The sequence below is a fragment of the Carlito syrichta genome, unplaced genomic scaffold, assembly GCF_000164805.1.
Source record: "Carlito syrichta isolate Samal-C Ts95f unplaced genomic scaffold, Tarsius_syrichta-2.0.1 Scaffold304743, whole genome shotgun sequence".
Taxonomy (NCBI): Eukaryota; Metazoa; Chordata; class Mammalia; order Primates; family Tarsiidae; genus Carlito; species Carlito syrichta.
This window is the reverse complement of record NW_007248839.1, coordinates 289,621-306,302: the sequence shown is the minus strand read 5'-3', so window position 1 is coordinate 306,302 and position 16,682 is coordinate 289,621. Positions and strand designations below refer to the sequence as shown.

The 16,682-nt window shown below is 43.3% G+C and overlaps 1 protein-coding gene across 1 annotated transcript; it reads right to left on the bottom strand.

The window, feature by feature from the left end:
- Positions 1–13,654: 13,654 nt before the first annotated feature.
- On the bottom strand, positions 13,655–15,572 carry TOB1 (transducer of ERBB2, 1). Its single transcript, XM_021713793.1, has 2 exons — positions 14,271–15,572; positions 13,655–14,227 (listed from the first exon to the last, which is right to left on the bottom strand). The coding sequence occupies exon 1, from the start codon at positions 15,440–15,442 to the stop codon at positions 14,411–14,413; it is 1,032 nt and encodes a 343-aa protein (XP_021569468.1). The 5' UTR covers positions 15,443–15,572; the 3' UTR covers positions 13,655–14,227; positions 14,271–14,410.
- Between the last annotated feature and the right edge of the window lie 1,110 nt (positions 15,573–16,682).

The following is a 16,682-nucleotide window of genomic DNA, read 5'->3' as shown; positions in this document are numbered from 1 at the left end:
AAAATCAGCCGGCGTGGTAGCGCACGCCTGTAGTTCCAGCTACTCGGAAGGCTGAGGCGGAAGGATCGCCGGAGCCCAGCAGGCCGAGGCTGCGGTGGCCGGGAGCGGCCACTGAACTCCAGTCTGGGCGACAGAGTGAGACTCCGACTCAAAAAAATTAAAAAAATAAAAATAAAAAAATAAGCCTGGGCAGCATCGCAAGACCTTGTCTCTACAAAAAAAGTTTTTAAAAATTTAGCCAGGTATGGCAGCGCCTGCCTGTGTAGTCTCAGCTATGGGGGAGGCTGAGGCAGAAGGATCCCCTGAGTCCAGGAGGTTGAGGCTGCAGCGAGTTGTGATCGTGCCACTGCACTCCAGCCTGGGTGACAGAGTGAGATTCTGACTCAAACAAACAAACAAATAAAATGGAATAATAATAGCCATAGTGCCCCACCAGGAGTAGTTGGTCTTGGCCTGAGTTGCTTCAGTTGGATGGAGTAACTGCCACTGTGTGTTGCTGCCCATGGCCCATGGCTGGAACAAGAACCAGAAGAGGGCACAGGCCGCTATCCTTGCAGCCAGACTTGAAGAGCAAATGCAGCCTCTTTTGCTGACAAGGAACAAGTCCAGGATGAGGGTCGCTGGAGAAGAGAGGGGAAGACAGAGAGGGAGGGAGGGAGAAGAAATAGGGGAGAGAGAGGGATACCCACACACTCTCTGGTGGTGTGGCTGGTTGCCCAGGAAGCAGAGATAATCTGCAGGAATTTGGGTAGAGGCGGGGAACATCTGGGACTCCTCCCCAGAGGTCCTAAGAATCTTCCTCCAGTCTCTGTTCCCCGCTTCAAGCCACTCCCCATCTCGATGTCCCACAGGGGGCCACAGAGGAAAGGGAAACAGCTTTAGGGCCCTTGTGCAATCCATCACTGACTCGACCATTACAACCAACAATCTCACCCTACGACCCTAACAAGAGGAGAGGCTGGTGCTCACGGATGGGCAGAACGCAGCTTTAGTGAGACTTACATGAATGGCAACCCATCCCTGCCCCAGGCCTCGAGGAAGGTGGGTGCCCTTTACCAATGAGATGCCCTGTTGGCAGGGTTAATCACGTCCATTACTAATAGCTAACAGCGCTTAATATGTTGCTCAACATGCATCGTCTCATTAAATATTTACAACCCTGTGATGATGTAGATATTATTTACCTCCACTTAATATTCTGCCCATTTCAGAGGTAATGAAACTGAGGCCGAGAGATGGAATAACCTGCCCAAGAGCTCTGGCCATCAGTGAAGCAAACCCATGTGTGTCTATGTGATTTCAAAGCCCATATACTTAATTACATGAATAATATCTTCCATGGAGCTTCAGGAACAGTCAAGCATGGTTTTCTCTTCTTTGGCTTTCTCCCTTCTCCCTGGGAAGCTTCACCTCCTAGGAGCCTCATGAAAAGGCATATTTAAGGCCGGCTGACCTCCCCTAAGTGGCTGAGCATATGCTCTGGAGGCTGAGCCATAAGGGAGAGGGAGGGATCCCAGGACTTTCTCCGTGAAGAGTAGACAGAGTTCAAGTTATTCTACGTGGGGAAGTGGATTCTGCTTCGTGTTTTATGTCTTCCGTTATCATCACACCAACACTAATAAGTTGAGTTTTCAACTCTCTTTTACAGACAGGAAAGCTGAGGCTAAGTAGTTTTGACTCATAGGGTACAGCTATTTGAGGGTGGGTCTGGGATTCGATTCAAGGTCTGACCCCAAAGCACGTATTCCTTCTCGTACAGGATCACTGGGAGTGATGTTGTAAAGCCCCCTACACCACTCGAGAGTGTTCTGACTTAGCTCTAAGCAGTTACCGGAGGGAAGATTGCGGGGCCTAAACCTGTGTGTCCCTGCTAGTGAGGTTGGTGTGAGACGTGGCCCAGACTCCGGTGTTTTCTGAACCTAAGCAGGGTCTTTGTTTTGTGTGGAGCAGCGGTGCTCTCTCCACAGTCCAGGTCACATGAAGGAGCTTGGCCAGCTTGTGGTGGTATTTTCAGTGGATGACAGAACTCAGCCACAAAGGAAACTTAGGAGAGCCTGGGGACGGGCACTGCCCGGGGAAATGACCCAGGGAAAAAGTTATCTGGGGCTGTTAATTTCTGACTGAGATTTTTACAAACTTTTCCTCCAGACCCTCCTTCTTTGATTTATGCTCAGAGATATTGCAAGCATCCAAAAAGCCAAATTGGAAAACAGAATAGCTGAGCCTGCAAAGATGTGTTGACTTGGCCAGGGGTAGGGTATGGTGAGGGAGCTGGCAGGTGGGAGTGGCCTGGGGGTGTCTGAGTTTGTGCAGTAAGTACGCTTCCCACCAACACCAGCTTCTAGAAGAGTGGTACCTGCTGTGACCCCTAACTTCACAAAATCAAGAGGTTCTATCGCTTAAGGTAGGAAAACCAATGAGATGACCCCTAGAGGGAGCTTCTAGCCTGAGGAGGTTTCTAGGATATGCGATCAACTGAATATCTTTCTTCAAAGGTCGGACTTAGAGGCGGGGTATGGTAGCTCATGCCTGTCATCCCAGCATTTTGGGAGGCTGAGGCAAGAGGCTCACTTTAGCCCAGAAGTTTGTGACCAGCCTGGGCAGCATAGCAAGACCTTGTCTCTACAACAAATCAAGAAAATTATCCAGGCTTGGTGGTGCACACCAGTAGTCCCAGCTACTCAGGAGGCTAAGGTGGACGGATCTCCTGAGCCCAGAAGTTGAAGGCTGTGGGGAGCTGTGATCATACCACTACACTCCAGCCTGAGCAACAGAGCGAACCCCCAGAACAAATAATAATGAATAAACAGAAAGGTAGGAATTAGAGCCATTGCTCTAACACAGCCAATGCCCCTCCCTTTTGACCACCATTTCTTGGACTTCTTACCTGTCCTCCTCATCTCACCCCCGTCTAAACCATCTCTCCTTCGTGTTTCTGTGCAAAGCTTGGAACCATGAAAAAAAAAATTAATGTCCAAATTCAAAGGCAGTTCCTCCCAGGAGACCTTCTATTTCTGATCCCCTCTGCCTGTTCTCCCCAAGGGTTAGCAGCACACATTCTGCCCACTGTGGACACATCAAATGGAGGGAAACAAAAACAAAGAACGCCAGGACCAAGCTTTTCCTCTCAACTGGCTGCTCCTACTTTGGAGTGGGGAATTTGAGGGCGCCCAGGCCCGTTCCTGCCAGTGAATGTTTTACTCATTCTTCATGGCTTGCCAACTCCTCCCAGATCCGGAATCCATCGGGTAGGCATGGTCTCTCCCTCGTCTTGTTCATGCTTCTGCATCTTCCTGTGTGTCATGACTGTTTGGGTTGTGTGTTAACCTTGGCTAGCTCCCTTAGAGGTTCCAGAGATGTCCACCAGTTCTTAACCCAGCAGATGCCCAATGAATGTGTTGAGCACAGGAACACAGGGGCTATTTTATTTTTAGTTTTTTCGGTCGGAGTCTCACTGTCACCCAGTCTGGAGGGCAGTGGCACGCTACTCACGGCCACCGGAGCCTTGATCTGCTGGGCTCAGGAAATCCTTCTGCCTCAACCTTCCAAATAGCTGGCACTACAGGCACATGCTACCACACCTGGCTAACTTTTTTATTTATTGTAGAGACAAGGTCTCGCCAAGTTGCCCAAGCTGGTCTTGAACCCCCGGGCTCAGGCAATCCTCTCATCTCGGCCTCCCAAAGTGCTGGGATTACAGGTTTGAACAACCGCGCCTGACCCACAGGAGATGTTTTAAATCATGTCTCACCTTGTTTGAGAGAGAATTTAGGGACAAGGTGGAATCTGAGCCCAGGGCAGCTGCTTTGCTCTCACAAGTAGTAGCAAGGTTCAGAACCAAAGACGTCAGTATGTAACACACCTCTAGTTTATTCTTGAAGAATCTGATCATCCAGAGAGCAGCAGTGATATAAATAAGTAAAACTAGCCGGGTGCAGTGGCTCACGCCTATAATCTCAGCACTTTGGGAGGCCAAGGCGAGAGGATTGCCTGAATCCAGCCAGGAGTTCGAGGCCAGCCTGGGCAACATGGCGAGACCTCATTTCTACAAGAAATCAAAAAATTAGCCAGGTGTAGTGGTGCTCACCTGTGGTTCCATGTACTTGGAAGGCTGAGGAGGAAGGATTGACCGAGCCCAGCAGGTTGAGGCTGTGGTGGCTGTGAGTATACCACTGCACTCTACCCTAGGTGATAGAGTGAGACCCTGACTCAAAAATAAATAAATAAACAAATAAATAAGCAAACCCAGCACATATCCTTCAGTCTCTTATCTCTTATCCCATTGTGTTTTTCAACAGATTTCCCTTTCCTAATTGTGCTTTGCAAAGGCTGATATTAAAACAAATTTGGGGCCTGACCTGGAATCCTAGCACTGAGAGGCCAAGGTGCAAGGATCTTCAAGGCCAGGCACTTGAGACCAACCTGGGCAACAAAAGGAGACCTTATCTCTACAAAAAAATAAAAAATTATCCAGGCACAGTGGCGCAAGCCTATAGTTCCAGCAACTCAGGAGGTTGAGGTAGGAGGATGGCTTGGGCCCAGGAGTTCCAGGTTGCTGCAGTGAGCTATGATCACACCATTGCACTCCAGCCTGGGCAAGAGTGAGGCCCTGATGCTCTAAAAAGAAAAAGAGAGAGAGAGAGAATTTGGGGAGATTGCTGAGCAAACAACCACTTACAGGACCAAACTGGATGTGCAAGAGAGGAAAACTTGACACAAAGTACATGTCAGAGGACGTCTCCTAAGTAATCAAGTGTGGCTTTTTCATAAAGTCTACCTACTGAGGTCAACCAAAGGAGTGGTCTAGTGTGATGGTTAACAGATCCCACAGTTCATATTCCAACTGTACTGGCGAGGACTGTCACAAGCTCTCCACCTCCATCTTCTTATCTGTAAATGCAGGACACCGCATAACCTTCAGAGGGCTGTTATGAAGTTGGGGGGGTGTTCGAATGGGGCACTAACTGGCACACAGTAAATGCTATGTCAGTGGTCAGTGATGCCTGTTATTATTACTGAGCTTCTGGGGCTGGACATTCCCTCTGGATTCCCTGAGACTTTGGGAGAGTGTCAAAACTGGCATCCTGCAGATAGACAGTGCTCCCCACCCCCTCAAAATCAGGAAGAAAACACATAGTTGTTAGGTAATGGTGACCTGCCTGGACAAGGGGTGTTTGTCCTGGATCTCAGAACTTCTGCAAAGCCTCCATCAAGGGAAACCGAATGCCAGGGCAGGTCCCAGGTCGGTGTAAGCAGAGCCTGGCTCCTTTGCTGCTCCTTCTGCCTTTCCCAGACCCCGAAGGGAAGGTATGTCCAGGACATGCACCCCACCCCTACACTCCATAGACACTTCTCCTTTGGCATATGCTCCTGGGAAGATAGGTCTTACTTCCCATCTCTCTATTCCTTTTTTTTTTTGAGTCGGGGTTCACTCTGTGGCCCAGGCTGGAGTGCAGCAGTACAATCAGGGCTCACGGCAGCCTCCATCTCCTGGGTGCAGGCGATCTTTCTGCTTCAGCCTCCCAAGGAGCTGGGACTACAGGTACGCACCACCATGCCTGGCTAATTTTTTTGATATTTTGTAGAGACAAGGTCTCGCTATGCTGCCCAGGCTGATCTAGAACTCCTAGGCTCAAGTGATCCTCCTGCTTTAGCCTCCCAAAGTGCTGGGATTATAGGTGTGAGCCACCATGCCTAGCCTTCTCTATTTCTTTTACACAGAACCCACAAAGTTCTTTGAACTTCAATGGCTCAGAAAATAAACAAGACTCTTCTTTCAAAAAACATTTCTTCCTAAGTTAAAAAAAGCAGGAAAGCTTCTTTACTTTATTCCAGTCTTTTGCAAGATTCAGAAAGATCAGTTTCCCCAGGTAAAATCCTTTATAACTGTGTGAAAACTGGGTTGTTCTTCAAATCTTTAGTTAAAGAGCGTCTGGTGACACCTTATTTTCTAGAAAGACTGCTCAGGGATCGCACCTACCTTAAGCATTATATTGAAACAGTTTAGAGATCCCCACCATGATTCCTGGAAAAAGAAAGGAGGTAGATGAAAGTAAGGTGCCAGGACTCCCCAGAACTTTAGAATGCCGCCTAGTTTACAAAACAAGGGACGTTCTTTTGGGGAACAGAGCTCCGAGGGCAGAAGGCAGATCTGGATAATCAGAGTGAAAAAAGAATAGCATCGCTTGCTTGTTACAAAACAACAGAATCCAAACTTCATCCTTTCTAGAAATGAATTGATAAGTTGCAGTAGGGCAGTGAGGAAATGCCATCTGAAAGGATGGAAAACACAAGGGACTATGCCTAGGCACTTCTGAACCCATGTCACAAGGTACTGAGACCCTACACTAAAATAGACAGTATTTGCAGGGTTCTATGATTCCACTTTTTAAAAAAAACGTATTGTTGGCCGGGCGTGGTGGCTCAGCCTGCAATCCCAGCACTTTGGGAGGCCGAGGCAAGAGGACTGCCTGAGTCCAGGGGCTCGAGACCAGCCTGGGCAACTTGGTGAGACCTCGTCTCTACAATAAATTACAAAAACTAGCTGGGCATGGTGGCAGGCATCTGTAGTTCCAGCTACGTGGAAGCCTGAGGTGGAAGGATCTTAAGTGATTGAGGCTGCGGTGGCCATGAGCATGCCACTGCACTCCAGCCTGGGTGACAAGAGTGAGACTCCAACTCAAAAAAAAAAATATCCAGGCTCGGTGGCTCAGTCTGTAATCCCAGCACTTTGGGAAGCTGAGGGGAGAGGATGGCCTGAGTTTGAGAACGGCCTGGGCAACTTGGCGAGATCTCATTTCTACAGTAAATAAAAAAAAATTAGCGGGATGCGGTAGGGCGTGCCTGTAGTTCCAGCTACTGGGAAGGCTGAGGTGGAAGGATCAACTGAGCCCAGCAGGTTGACGCTGGGGTGGCGGTGAGCGTGCCACTGCACTCTAGCCTGGGCGACAGAGTGAGATCCCAACTCGAAAAAAAAAATTATTGTTTATTGTTTATTTATTTTTGAGTTGGCGTCTCACTCTGTTGCCCAGGCAGGAGTGCAGTGGCACAATCACGACTCACTGCAGCCTTGATCTTCCCGATCCTTCTGCCTCAGCCTTCCGAGGAGCTGGGAACTACGGGCGCGTGCCACCAAGCCTGGCTATGGTTCCTAAGTCACGCTGACTTGATACTGACAGTATTCTCTTCTATCAGCAGCCAGAATTGTCCATTTAGACTCAGTTGCTAGAAACCAGATTAATCAGAGGCCATGTCCATTCTCGTCACTCTCTGTCTCCGGCTTAAAGGGAGTATAAAATCATTTAAAGTCAGAATCTGGTTTGAGTGGGACACACCACCCAGCCTTCACCCTCCAAAAGAGTCTATGGTGCTATATTTTTCCAGATCTTTCGACAGCACTAAGGAAGGAAGAGAAAAAGAGACCTCAAGAGCTAGAGAGGGGAGTGTGGAGAACCAGTGTTTAAAAATAGCTGCAACCTGATGGCTGGGAAGGAAGTTTATGTTTGACTTTAACATTCAGTGTAAAAAAAAAAAAGCCATAAAAGCAATGTTTAGCTCACTTTGTTGATGTGATTTTTCCACAATTATTTTTGAAACACTTGAGGAGAGTATAGGCAGAAGGGATACGACCTGCAGTATATGCCAAGGTTTGTCTAAAAATATTTTACACCTGTTCTCTGTTCTGCACACTGGTCATATTTTATCAGTGAAGTAAGTACTTATAATGCCAGATGGAATGTGTTTTTCCTTCCAAGTCCTCAATGTTTTTCCCTTCTGTAAAGCAAACCTCCTCTTCTTTTCTACCTGCACTAAAATAAAGCTTGCACCATTATCCATATGACATATCCACCAGCAGAGCTGCATTTTGACGACTATTCCTGAGCCAATGATTGTTTAAATAAGAACTACTTCAGTGTTTTTCGTAACAGCATGGATGCTTTAATTTAGCAAGCATTTTTGGCTGCTCCCAAAAGGAATGTCAACTGGTATACTGGGTTTAAATCAACTCGCCGATTGTATGAAAAAGAATGCTGAAACGTTGGTTTCCTTCGGTGCCTCAAAACTAGAAACACAAACTCAGTAGTATTTATTACTGAAACATGAATAGAGGCGCTTTTAGGATGATTGTAGAAATTTTATTCTCTGTTGATGCACATAACTGACCAGACAACAAAATGTTGATATAAGACGACAGTTATGGTCTTCATTCACTTTTGTAGTTTCAAAGGGCGGCAAGCATGGCTAGAATTTTGGATTTCAATGTTTCTTTCTTTCTATTTTTTTTTAAAGCAGGATTTATTGAGAGGATAGAAGAGCTTCCAGAGCAGGAGGGGACCCAAAGGGGTTGCACGACTTCAAGGTTTCTAAAGACTGTAAGCTCCTATGAACACACATTTTATTAGCCCATTGACAACTCTTAATAGCAGAGTGATTTGTTTTCATAGGTCCTCAAGGAAGTATACTGGAATCACTGTCCCATTTTTTTCAGATAACTAAGTGGAGCCATCTGAGTCAAATGACTTAATATGATTAAGCAAGGAAATAGACCCATAATTTCAATGAGCCTCCAGATATGAACTGCCTCTTGATCAACTGTTTTCTTCTAAGGTTTGCCTAATTGTGAGATGATCTTAAAGTTCTCATTAACAGACTGTATATGTAAAGCAAGTCTTCTGAGATACAAAATCTTAAAACTCAAATATTGAGAAATGGTCAATAGAGTTTTTACTACTTACAAATCAAATTCCATTAATAAGACTTTTAGCCCAATCTAAACCACCAAAAGCCCATCTAAGGGTTCAGCACTATTTGGTCCAATCAAATTCCAACTAACCCAAAAATCTAAATAGTAGGCAACTTAGTATAACAGGATTTAATCCACAAAGAAACTACAGAAATTCTCCTGAGCCATTTTTAAAATGGGCTTTTCTGTTTACTGTGCAGTTTAAACATGCTCAAAACTAATAGCAACAATAAAGGGTATGTAAGCTCATGTGAAATAGCTTATGCTTCAAAAATGTGACTTTTTTTTTGAGTTGGAATCTCACTCTGCTGCCTAGGCTGGAGTACAGTGGCACCATCAAGGTTCATTGTAGCCTCGACCTCCTAGGCTCAGGCGATCCTTCAACCTCAGACTCCTGAGGAGAGGGATCACAGGTGCATGCCACTGTGCCCAGCTAATTTTTTTTATTTTTTGTAGAGACAAGGTCTCACTATGTTGCCCAGGCTGGTCTTGAACTCCTGGGCTCAAGCGATCCTCTTGCCTCAACCTCCCAGAATGCTGCGATTATAGGCATGAGCCACTATTCCCAGCCAATGTGACCACTTTTAATTTAATTTTTATTTCTTTGAGACGGAGTTTCACTGTCACTTAGGTTGGAGTGCAATGGCATGATCATGGCTTACTGCAGCCTTGACCTCCTGGGTTCAGGCAATCCTTCTGCTAAGCTTAGCTTTGCAAAGTGCTGGGATTATAGGCATGAGTCACCAGGCCTAGTCCACTTTTTATCTTAAACTAAAATATATTTTGACTTTTTTCAAGAAAGTTCTTCAGAACAAGTTTGAAATGAGAAGTCATTTGGTTTCCTTAAGTTTTTACAATAAAAGCAAAAAAAAAAAAAGACCATTTATCACAGTATCTCTACATACAGAAATCCTTAAGGTTTGCCCTAAGATAGCTTTTCAAAGTAACTTAAAAACAAATCATAGAAACTAGAAACATGAAGACTACTTTGGTAAGTCACTTGGCTTTTCTTTTAGAGTGTTTATCAATAAGCACAGCAAGAAATGTGTGTGAAACTGGCCACAGGGGCTCACTGGTTGCAGTTTTACTTAGAAGTAATGGGAACACCAAACCTATTGCCTTTATGTCAGGGAATCATCCAGCGGCTCTAAAAAGAGAAGTAAATGACACGATTGAATTAAGAAAACCAACAAAACTAGATCATTGATATAACTTAATGATTTCTAAGAACATTTCCAGGTAGCTATGGTTAGCAACAATAAAGGGTAGCAACGATACTGTTACAGCTGTGGCAAATGGAACTATGAAATATCTCTCTCAAAGCATCATCATGACTTCTGAGCATGGTTAACAGCCTTCCACTAGACCCATCTCATTAACGCTTGTGTTGAGATTCTACAAATCTTGTGGCTAATACACCAAGAATGGTTCTATTCCCCTGACTTCAAATCAGAATAGCAACTAACGTGAGATCTAACGAATCCCTAGTATGCCGCTTACTGGCCATGGGGTCTCAGGTAAGTTTTGTGTGCCTCAGTCCCATCCCCCTCCTCCACCAGCCTATCAACTGGGTTAAAACTGTACTTGGTACAGAAAGTGCCGAGTATTTATTAACTGAAGGATTTAAAAGTTAAAAAATAAAAAACGGTTTCAACACACACAACTGTACTAATGTTCCAGTTGTTGGCACACAGATCATTGATTCTAGATCTTTTAACAAGAAGGTATCATTTTGCTAATACACCTCAAAAACTATAAGAGCTCTGATCTCAAGTGACCTTTGGGGCCAAACTGATTAAGCATCAATTGACTGGCATACTAAACAATGTAATGGATTTTATTCAGAAATGACCATTTTACACACTTGTCTCCTAAGAGAGCTGTTTTCCTCTTATCTGTGCTCACACTAGAATCGTTATCCAGTCCTGACAAAAGCATGCATTCCCAGCGAGCAGGGGTATAAGTCTGATGTATCTAAGCCATTTTCTGTTTGTGTAAGGAAAGGTATTGAGGAAGGTCTCCAGTCTCCAATCTGCATTTTACTTTATTCGTTTAAGTATGTCCAAAGAGACCTATTTTATTTTCTTTAGATGTTACAGAGACTTGTTTTTAAATAATGTAAGGTTTGTTACATTCAATCTCCCAGTCAAAATGCCAGTACCTAAGACATCTATATAGGAATTAAATTATACTAACACATATTAGAAAAACGTTTTGAACTTGAGAGCACCTTCAGTTTCACCTTCAAAAGCTATCTAATTACAGTAAATGAAGATTGTTATTATTTTTAAGGAGGCCTACATTGGCTATCTATTACAGGTGAAAGCTATTCAGATTTCATAATGTACCAGATTTTAGAAAAAAAGAAGGCAGGGTAGTAAAGGGATATACTAAACTCAGAAAGCTATGTTTTAATATCATTGTACTCATTCATGAGCTTTGTCAAATCTGTAAGGCAGCCTTTCAGCCACTAGAATAGGATATTCAGTTATGGATACCCTATATGGATAGGGTATTCAGTTATATTGTTAAAGGAGTCAAAAAAATGGGAACGACCTATGAAGATAGTGAATTCATTAAACTGTCACCACAGAGGGCCAAAAGTAAGATGGCACCGTGGGGAGAACAGAATTTGGGACTAGCATGTAAGCTTTTCTAAGAAGTGCTAGACAAAAGCACCTTTTAAAAATTTTTCATTCCTGGCCAGGTGTGGTGGCTCACACCTATGGTCCCAGCTACTTAGGATGCTGAGGAGGGAGGATTGCTTGAGCCCAGGTTGAAGAGGTTGAGGCTGAGTAGCTCCGTGATCCTGCCACTGCACTCTGCTTGGGCAACAGTGAGATCCTGGCTTTAAAAAAAAAAAAAAAAAAAAATTCCATTCCTAATAAGCAAAAAGGGCATAAAAACAGGCCTTTTGTTCGTCTTTTAAAAAAATATGAAGTCCCCAAGGACACTAAGTTCAAATCAAACGAAGTTTTCATGAAACCACTCAAAATACAATTTTGAGTTAATCATTCTCAAGTGCCAAACTATGTACCGATATGAAATTTCCCTAAAATTCTTGTCAATACATCTAGGTATATCCCTAAGATCAGAAGCAGATAGTCATATACATTAAGCTCAGTATTTACAATCTGAATATATATATTCATGTTCCAGCCTGCTACAAAGCCTACTACTTATGCACTGCCCAGCTGCCTCATTCTGATGTTCAAAAAAAGTGCATGAACTTGAGCCTTTCCTCATTTACAAGTAGGCAGTTTTCTTCCAAGCCCATGCTAACTTTACCGTAAAGTCTCTAGCAGAAACTAGTGCTTAAAACCATTAGCCTGATTGTTCTCTTAAAGCTATTCAAAGTTTGTGATCACAGAGGCACATAATTGGTAAGTGATGGCAGACCAGATCTCTGCCAGTCTCTCAGTATTCCAATGCTTCTTCATAGCCTCATTCTGTCCACGGAAGGACAAAGGCCTCACCATGGAGCTGAAGAACAGCTTAGCTCTGTTATTTCCAGTGCTGGTTTCCTTACAACTTTTTATTGCTCTAAACTGCATGGGTAAATGACAAAAGGCTTTTGTAGACTGGTGTCCAAAAACTCATTTGAGACCAGATTTACTTCACTGGTAACCCAGAGCTGGTTTCTTAATATAAAAGAACAGAGAAAGTTATTTTCTTCCAGTTCAAGACAACTTTCTCACCATACTATGTCAACACTATCAATGGACATTTCAACAGTGAAGAGACTCATCATTTTATTTTTATGATCTCCCTTCCAACTTCTTAGTTTTTAAAAACTCCATCCTCACCAAACCACTCCATTTTGACACACTATCAATAACTAATCTTTAAACACACCAAAACCAGCAAGCTGGATACTCATTTGCAAAAAATATGTAAACTTTTGTTGGGAAAATGAAAACATACTAACAGTTAGCAACTCTGAATAGATTTTAACAAGTTCTCTAGCTACATACAATGACTAAACTTTAAGGAGTAGTAAACGGCTCTAAATCTTTTCAAAGGTAAGGTCAGCTGCTTTGACCAATCAAGTTTCCTGAGCAAAAGAGAAAACTGATCCAGTGCTCTCTCCTTATAAGTTGCAAATAAATCCTCTCAGATTACGAGTGAATTTCATCTTATCACCTGACTCTTTCCTAGGTGTCAGCATGACACCACATTTTAAAACTTGCTATAGCATTGACTATTCTTAACATACCACCCCCATCATGGGAAGACGAAGGTGGACCGCTGGTGATTGTTTAAAATATAAAGTTGTCAACCAGGTGCAGTGCCTCATGCTGGTAATCCCAGCACTTTGGGAGGCCGGGAGTTTGAGAACAGCCTAAACAACATAGGGAGACATGGTCTCTACAAAAATTTTTATTTTTATTTTTGAATCGGGGGTCTCACCCTATCTCCCAAGCTGGAGTGCAGAGTCATGATCACAGTGGTCACAGCAGCCTCAACTTCCTGGGCTCAGGTGATCCTCCCACCTCAGCATCCCGAGTAGCTGGAATTACAGGCACGCTACCACACCCCAGCTAATTTAAAATTTTTTTTTTATAGAGACAAGGTCTCGCTACGCCACCCAGGCTGGTCTCGAACTCTTGGGTTCAAGCAATCCTCCCATCTCTGCCTCTCAAAGTGCTGGGATTATAGGTGAGAGCCACTGTGCCTGGCCAGAAAAAATTTTTTTAAATAAAGGTGTCCCAAGCACTGGTCAGTCCACACAGATCTGACAGGACACGTTTTTATGTGGCAAACCACCATTTGGTGCACTAGCAGAGTACCTGCTTTCCACTATTCCTTTGTGATTCAATGACTCAGACCTTTCTCCAGCATGCACAATATCTTAACTCCCGAGGTAGATCTTTAGAAAACACTTTAAAACAAAGACCACAACAGGGCATCTTTAATTTTAAAGAATTTTAATACAAACTTAATATAAACTATTTCAGTCCCTCTTAACATGTAAGACACTGACTCAAAATACTCTTATACCGTTTTTCAAGTATTGCACAATATAGGTACAAAATTAATATTTACGATTACATTTTTCTTCCATAATATATAGCAAAAATCTTTAAACCTTTAACAGAAAATACATTTTTTTTTTTGAAAAAGCAAATATTCGTACATTTTAATTCCACCACTAAAGGAATATCCTGTACACAATTCTTAGAACAGGTGATGTCTTTAAGATGGATATTTTACAATTTCAGTAAAAAAAATACAACATGAAGCTGCTGCTGTCACAGATCACTGTAGTAAAAAGATATAAATGCAATACCATGTCGTAGAAACAATATATATATCCTCTGATATTTTACAAACTTTGTACTAAATTAAATTATACAATTAGAAAAGACCAATAAACCCACTTATTAGTGCCAATTTTTTATAAAAAAAAAAAATCAGCCATGTCCTTGCTATATCTTAAATACTGTAAGAGGCCATATCTGAGAGTATACTTTAAAATACACAGTCAGTATAAAATAACTTTGTGCTTGGTTGGCAAATGAAAAATGATGCATGTTTTATTTTTGTAACCAAGCTTGAATGTATCTTTACTATAAGCTTAAAAAAAAAAAAAAAAAATCTCAAGGAGGTAAAAAAAAAAAATCCCCCTTGGGCCCGTGCATTTTTAACTTGTACATTTTTCTTTTTTTAGTTAGCCATAACAGGCTGGAATTGCTGGTTAGAATACTGCATGTTATTTAAGCTAAAATTCAAGCCATCGACAAAAGACTTCTCGTTGAGGCCTCCATAGGCCGCAAACACATCAAAGGCATTACTGTACTGGAGAGGACTGAGGTTAAGGGGGCTGTCACCTGGGAACATTCCACTGGTACTACTACCTTGACCCTGCATATTAGGAAAAATAAATTCCTTGGCATTAGGAGAGAGAGCAGAGGTTTTCTGCTGTTGCTGTTGCTGTTGCTGCTGCTGTGGTGGCGGCGGCGGCTGGGATGGCTGCTGTTGCTGCTGCTGGCTCCCCAGGCCCAGCCCATACAGAGAGTGCATTGAGGAAGAGATGGCTTTCTGCTTCAAGAGGTCATTCACATTCAAGCCGAGGTTGATCGGAGAAGTACGTGCAACCTTGTTGCTACGGCCACTATTCTTCATTTTGGTAGAACCGAACTTGGTGGCAGCAAAAGTGGCAGTGGTAAAGGTTAAAGGCTGAGTGGACCGGGGCATGAAGGTAGGGCTTACAGCAGCAGAGTGACCAAAGGGAGGCGATGGAGAGCTGGACACTGATGAGGCTGGGTCACTTATGGGCATAAAAACCTGGGCCTCTGGGTTAAAGCTGTTTTTGATCTCCTTATCCAACTCACATCCATTCTCATTATTGTCATCCACATAAAGCACCTTCACTGGTCCCTTTTCACCAATTTGGTAAGAAACCTCAAATGGGTCGATCCAAACACTAAGATCCTGTGGCAGATTGCCACGAACATCATCAATGTCCAAACCACTCTCTTTGGATGCTTGCTCAATCACTGGGTCCACTTTCTCCCCTACGTGTATACATCTAAACCCTGATCCTTTGTATGGCTTTTCAGGATACCAGTGCCCTTCATATTTCTTCTTAAGAAGTCTTTCCAGCTCTTCACCAAAAATGTTGACACGTCTCCTGGGAAGCTTATTGTACAAATATGAAATAATAAAATTTAGTGCTACTTGGATTTCAAGCTGCATAGCTGCTATGCCACAAAGTTAGGTTTGTTTCAACTCCCACACCAAAAAAAAAGTGTTCAGTTTGTGGCAGAGAAACAGATTTTCATTCAAAGTGCTGGTATTAGTGGATTATCCTTCACCTTGAGTGATCTTGTTCCTTAAAACAAAACAAAAGCAAACATGTCCAAATAAGATAAATGGAATATAAGTCCCATGACCTTTTTTTAAACCCCTGGAGTAATTTCACTTTTGAAAATGTCTAATAGGGCAGAAAGCCTGAAAAATATAATTAGCACAAAATAAAGAACATACAGTCAAAAATTGTTTACTAAAGTTCAAAATCTCATGGGAAAATGTAGACTTAGAGTTAACATAATATTTTTAAAGATCCTATTATGTACTTGTTGTTTCTAAATAGAGTTCTAAGACAAATAATATTTCTAGAATATGTATTCTTTTTCTTCACCCAATTCTCCTAAGAATATTTACTGGAACCTGTATTTAGCACCCTCCACCCCTGACATATGCCACTTTTAGAAGGTAGTCATTAAGTTTTGTTATTCATCAAATTAGAAGTGATTCCTACATTTAGGATATATTCTGTTTAAGTCTTCTCTACCATTAACATTTTGACATTTGAGAAGTTAGGAAAAGAATTTTAACTGCCAAAGTACACGATGCTGAAATTAAAGGTACTCATGAGTTTCATCCTAGTGAATGACAATTATGAACCAAAATTACCCTATGTAGTAAATATACTAAGGACATACAATAGAACAACCGAGCTTCTCTGGTGCCTCCTTCGTTCTCAAAGTGTATTTTCCCCAAGTCTGAAAAGCACCTTCTCGGCGGCCGATATAACAAAAGCAACGGCGAATTTTAAAACTCCACCGATTAGTCCGTGTGAAGGCCAGGGTCTCCGAGTTTTATTCTGATTTTGAAAAACCACCCCCCTCCCGCTCCCGACGGGCGGAGAGGCATGTGAGATAAGGTCGACCTCTCCACGTTTGCTGGATCAGCACTGGGTGGGGATAAGGAAAGATCAAGGGCAAACAGAAGATATTTGCGAAGGGGATCTGTTTGCACACCGAGGCTGAGGGAAAAGGGCATTTAAAAACCAAGCCGGTCTCCACCCGGCGGTTCCACTTTCCACCTTCGTGGTGACAAAGGGAAAAGAGCCCCTGGCCGCCCCCAAACCCCGACCCTGCCCAAGTCGGCGGCCCGAGCGCCGGCGCCGGCAGCTGGGCCAGCCCGACGGCTG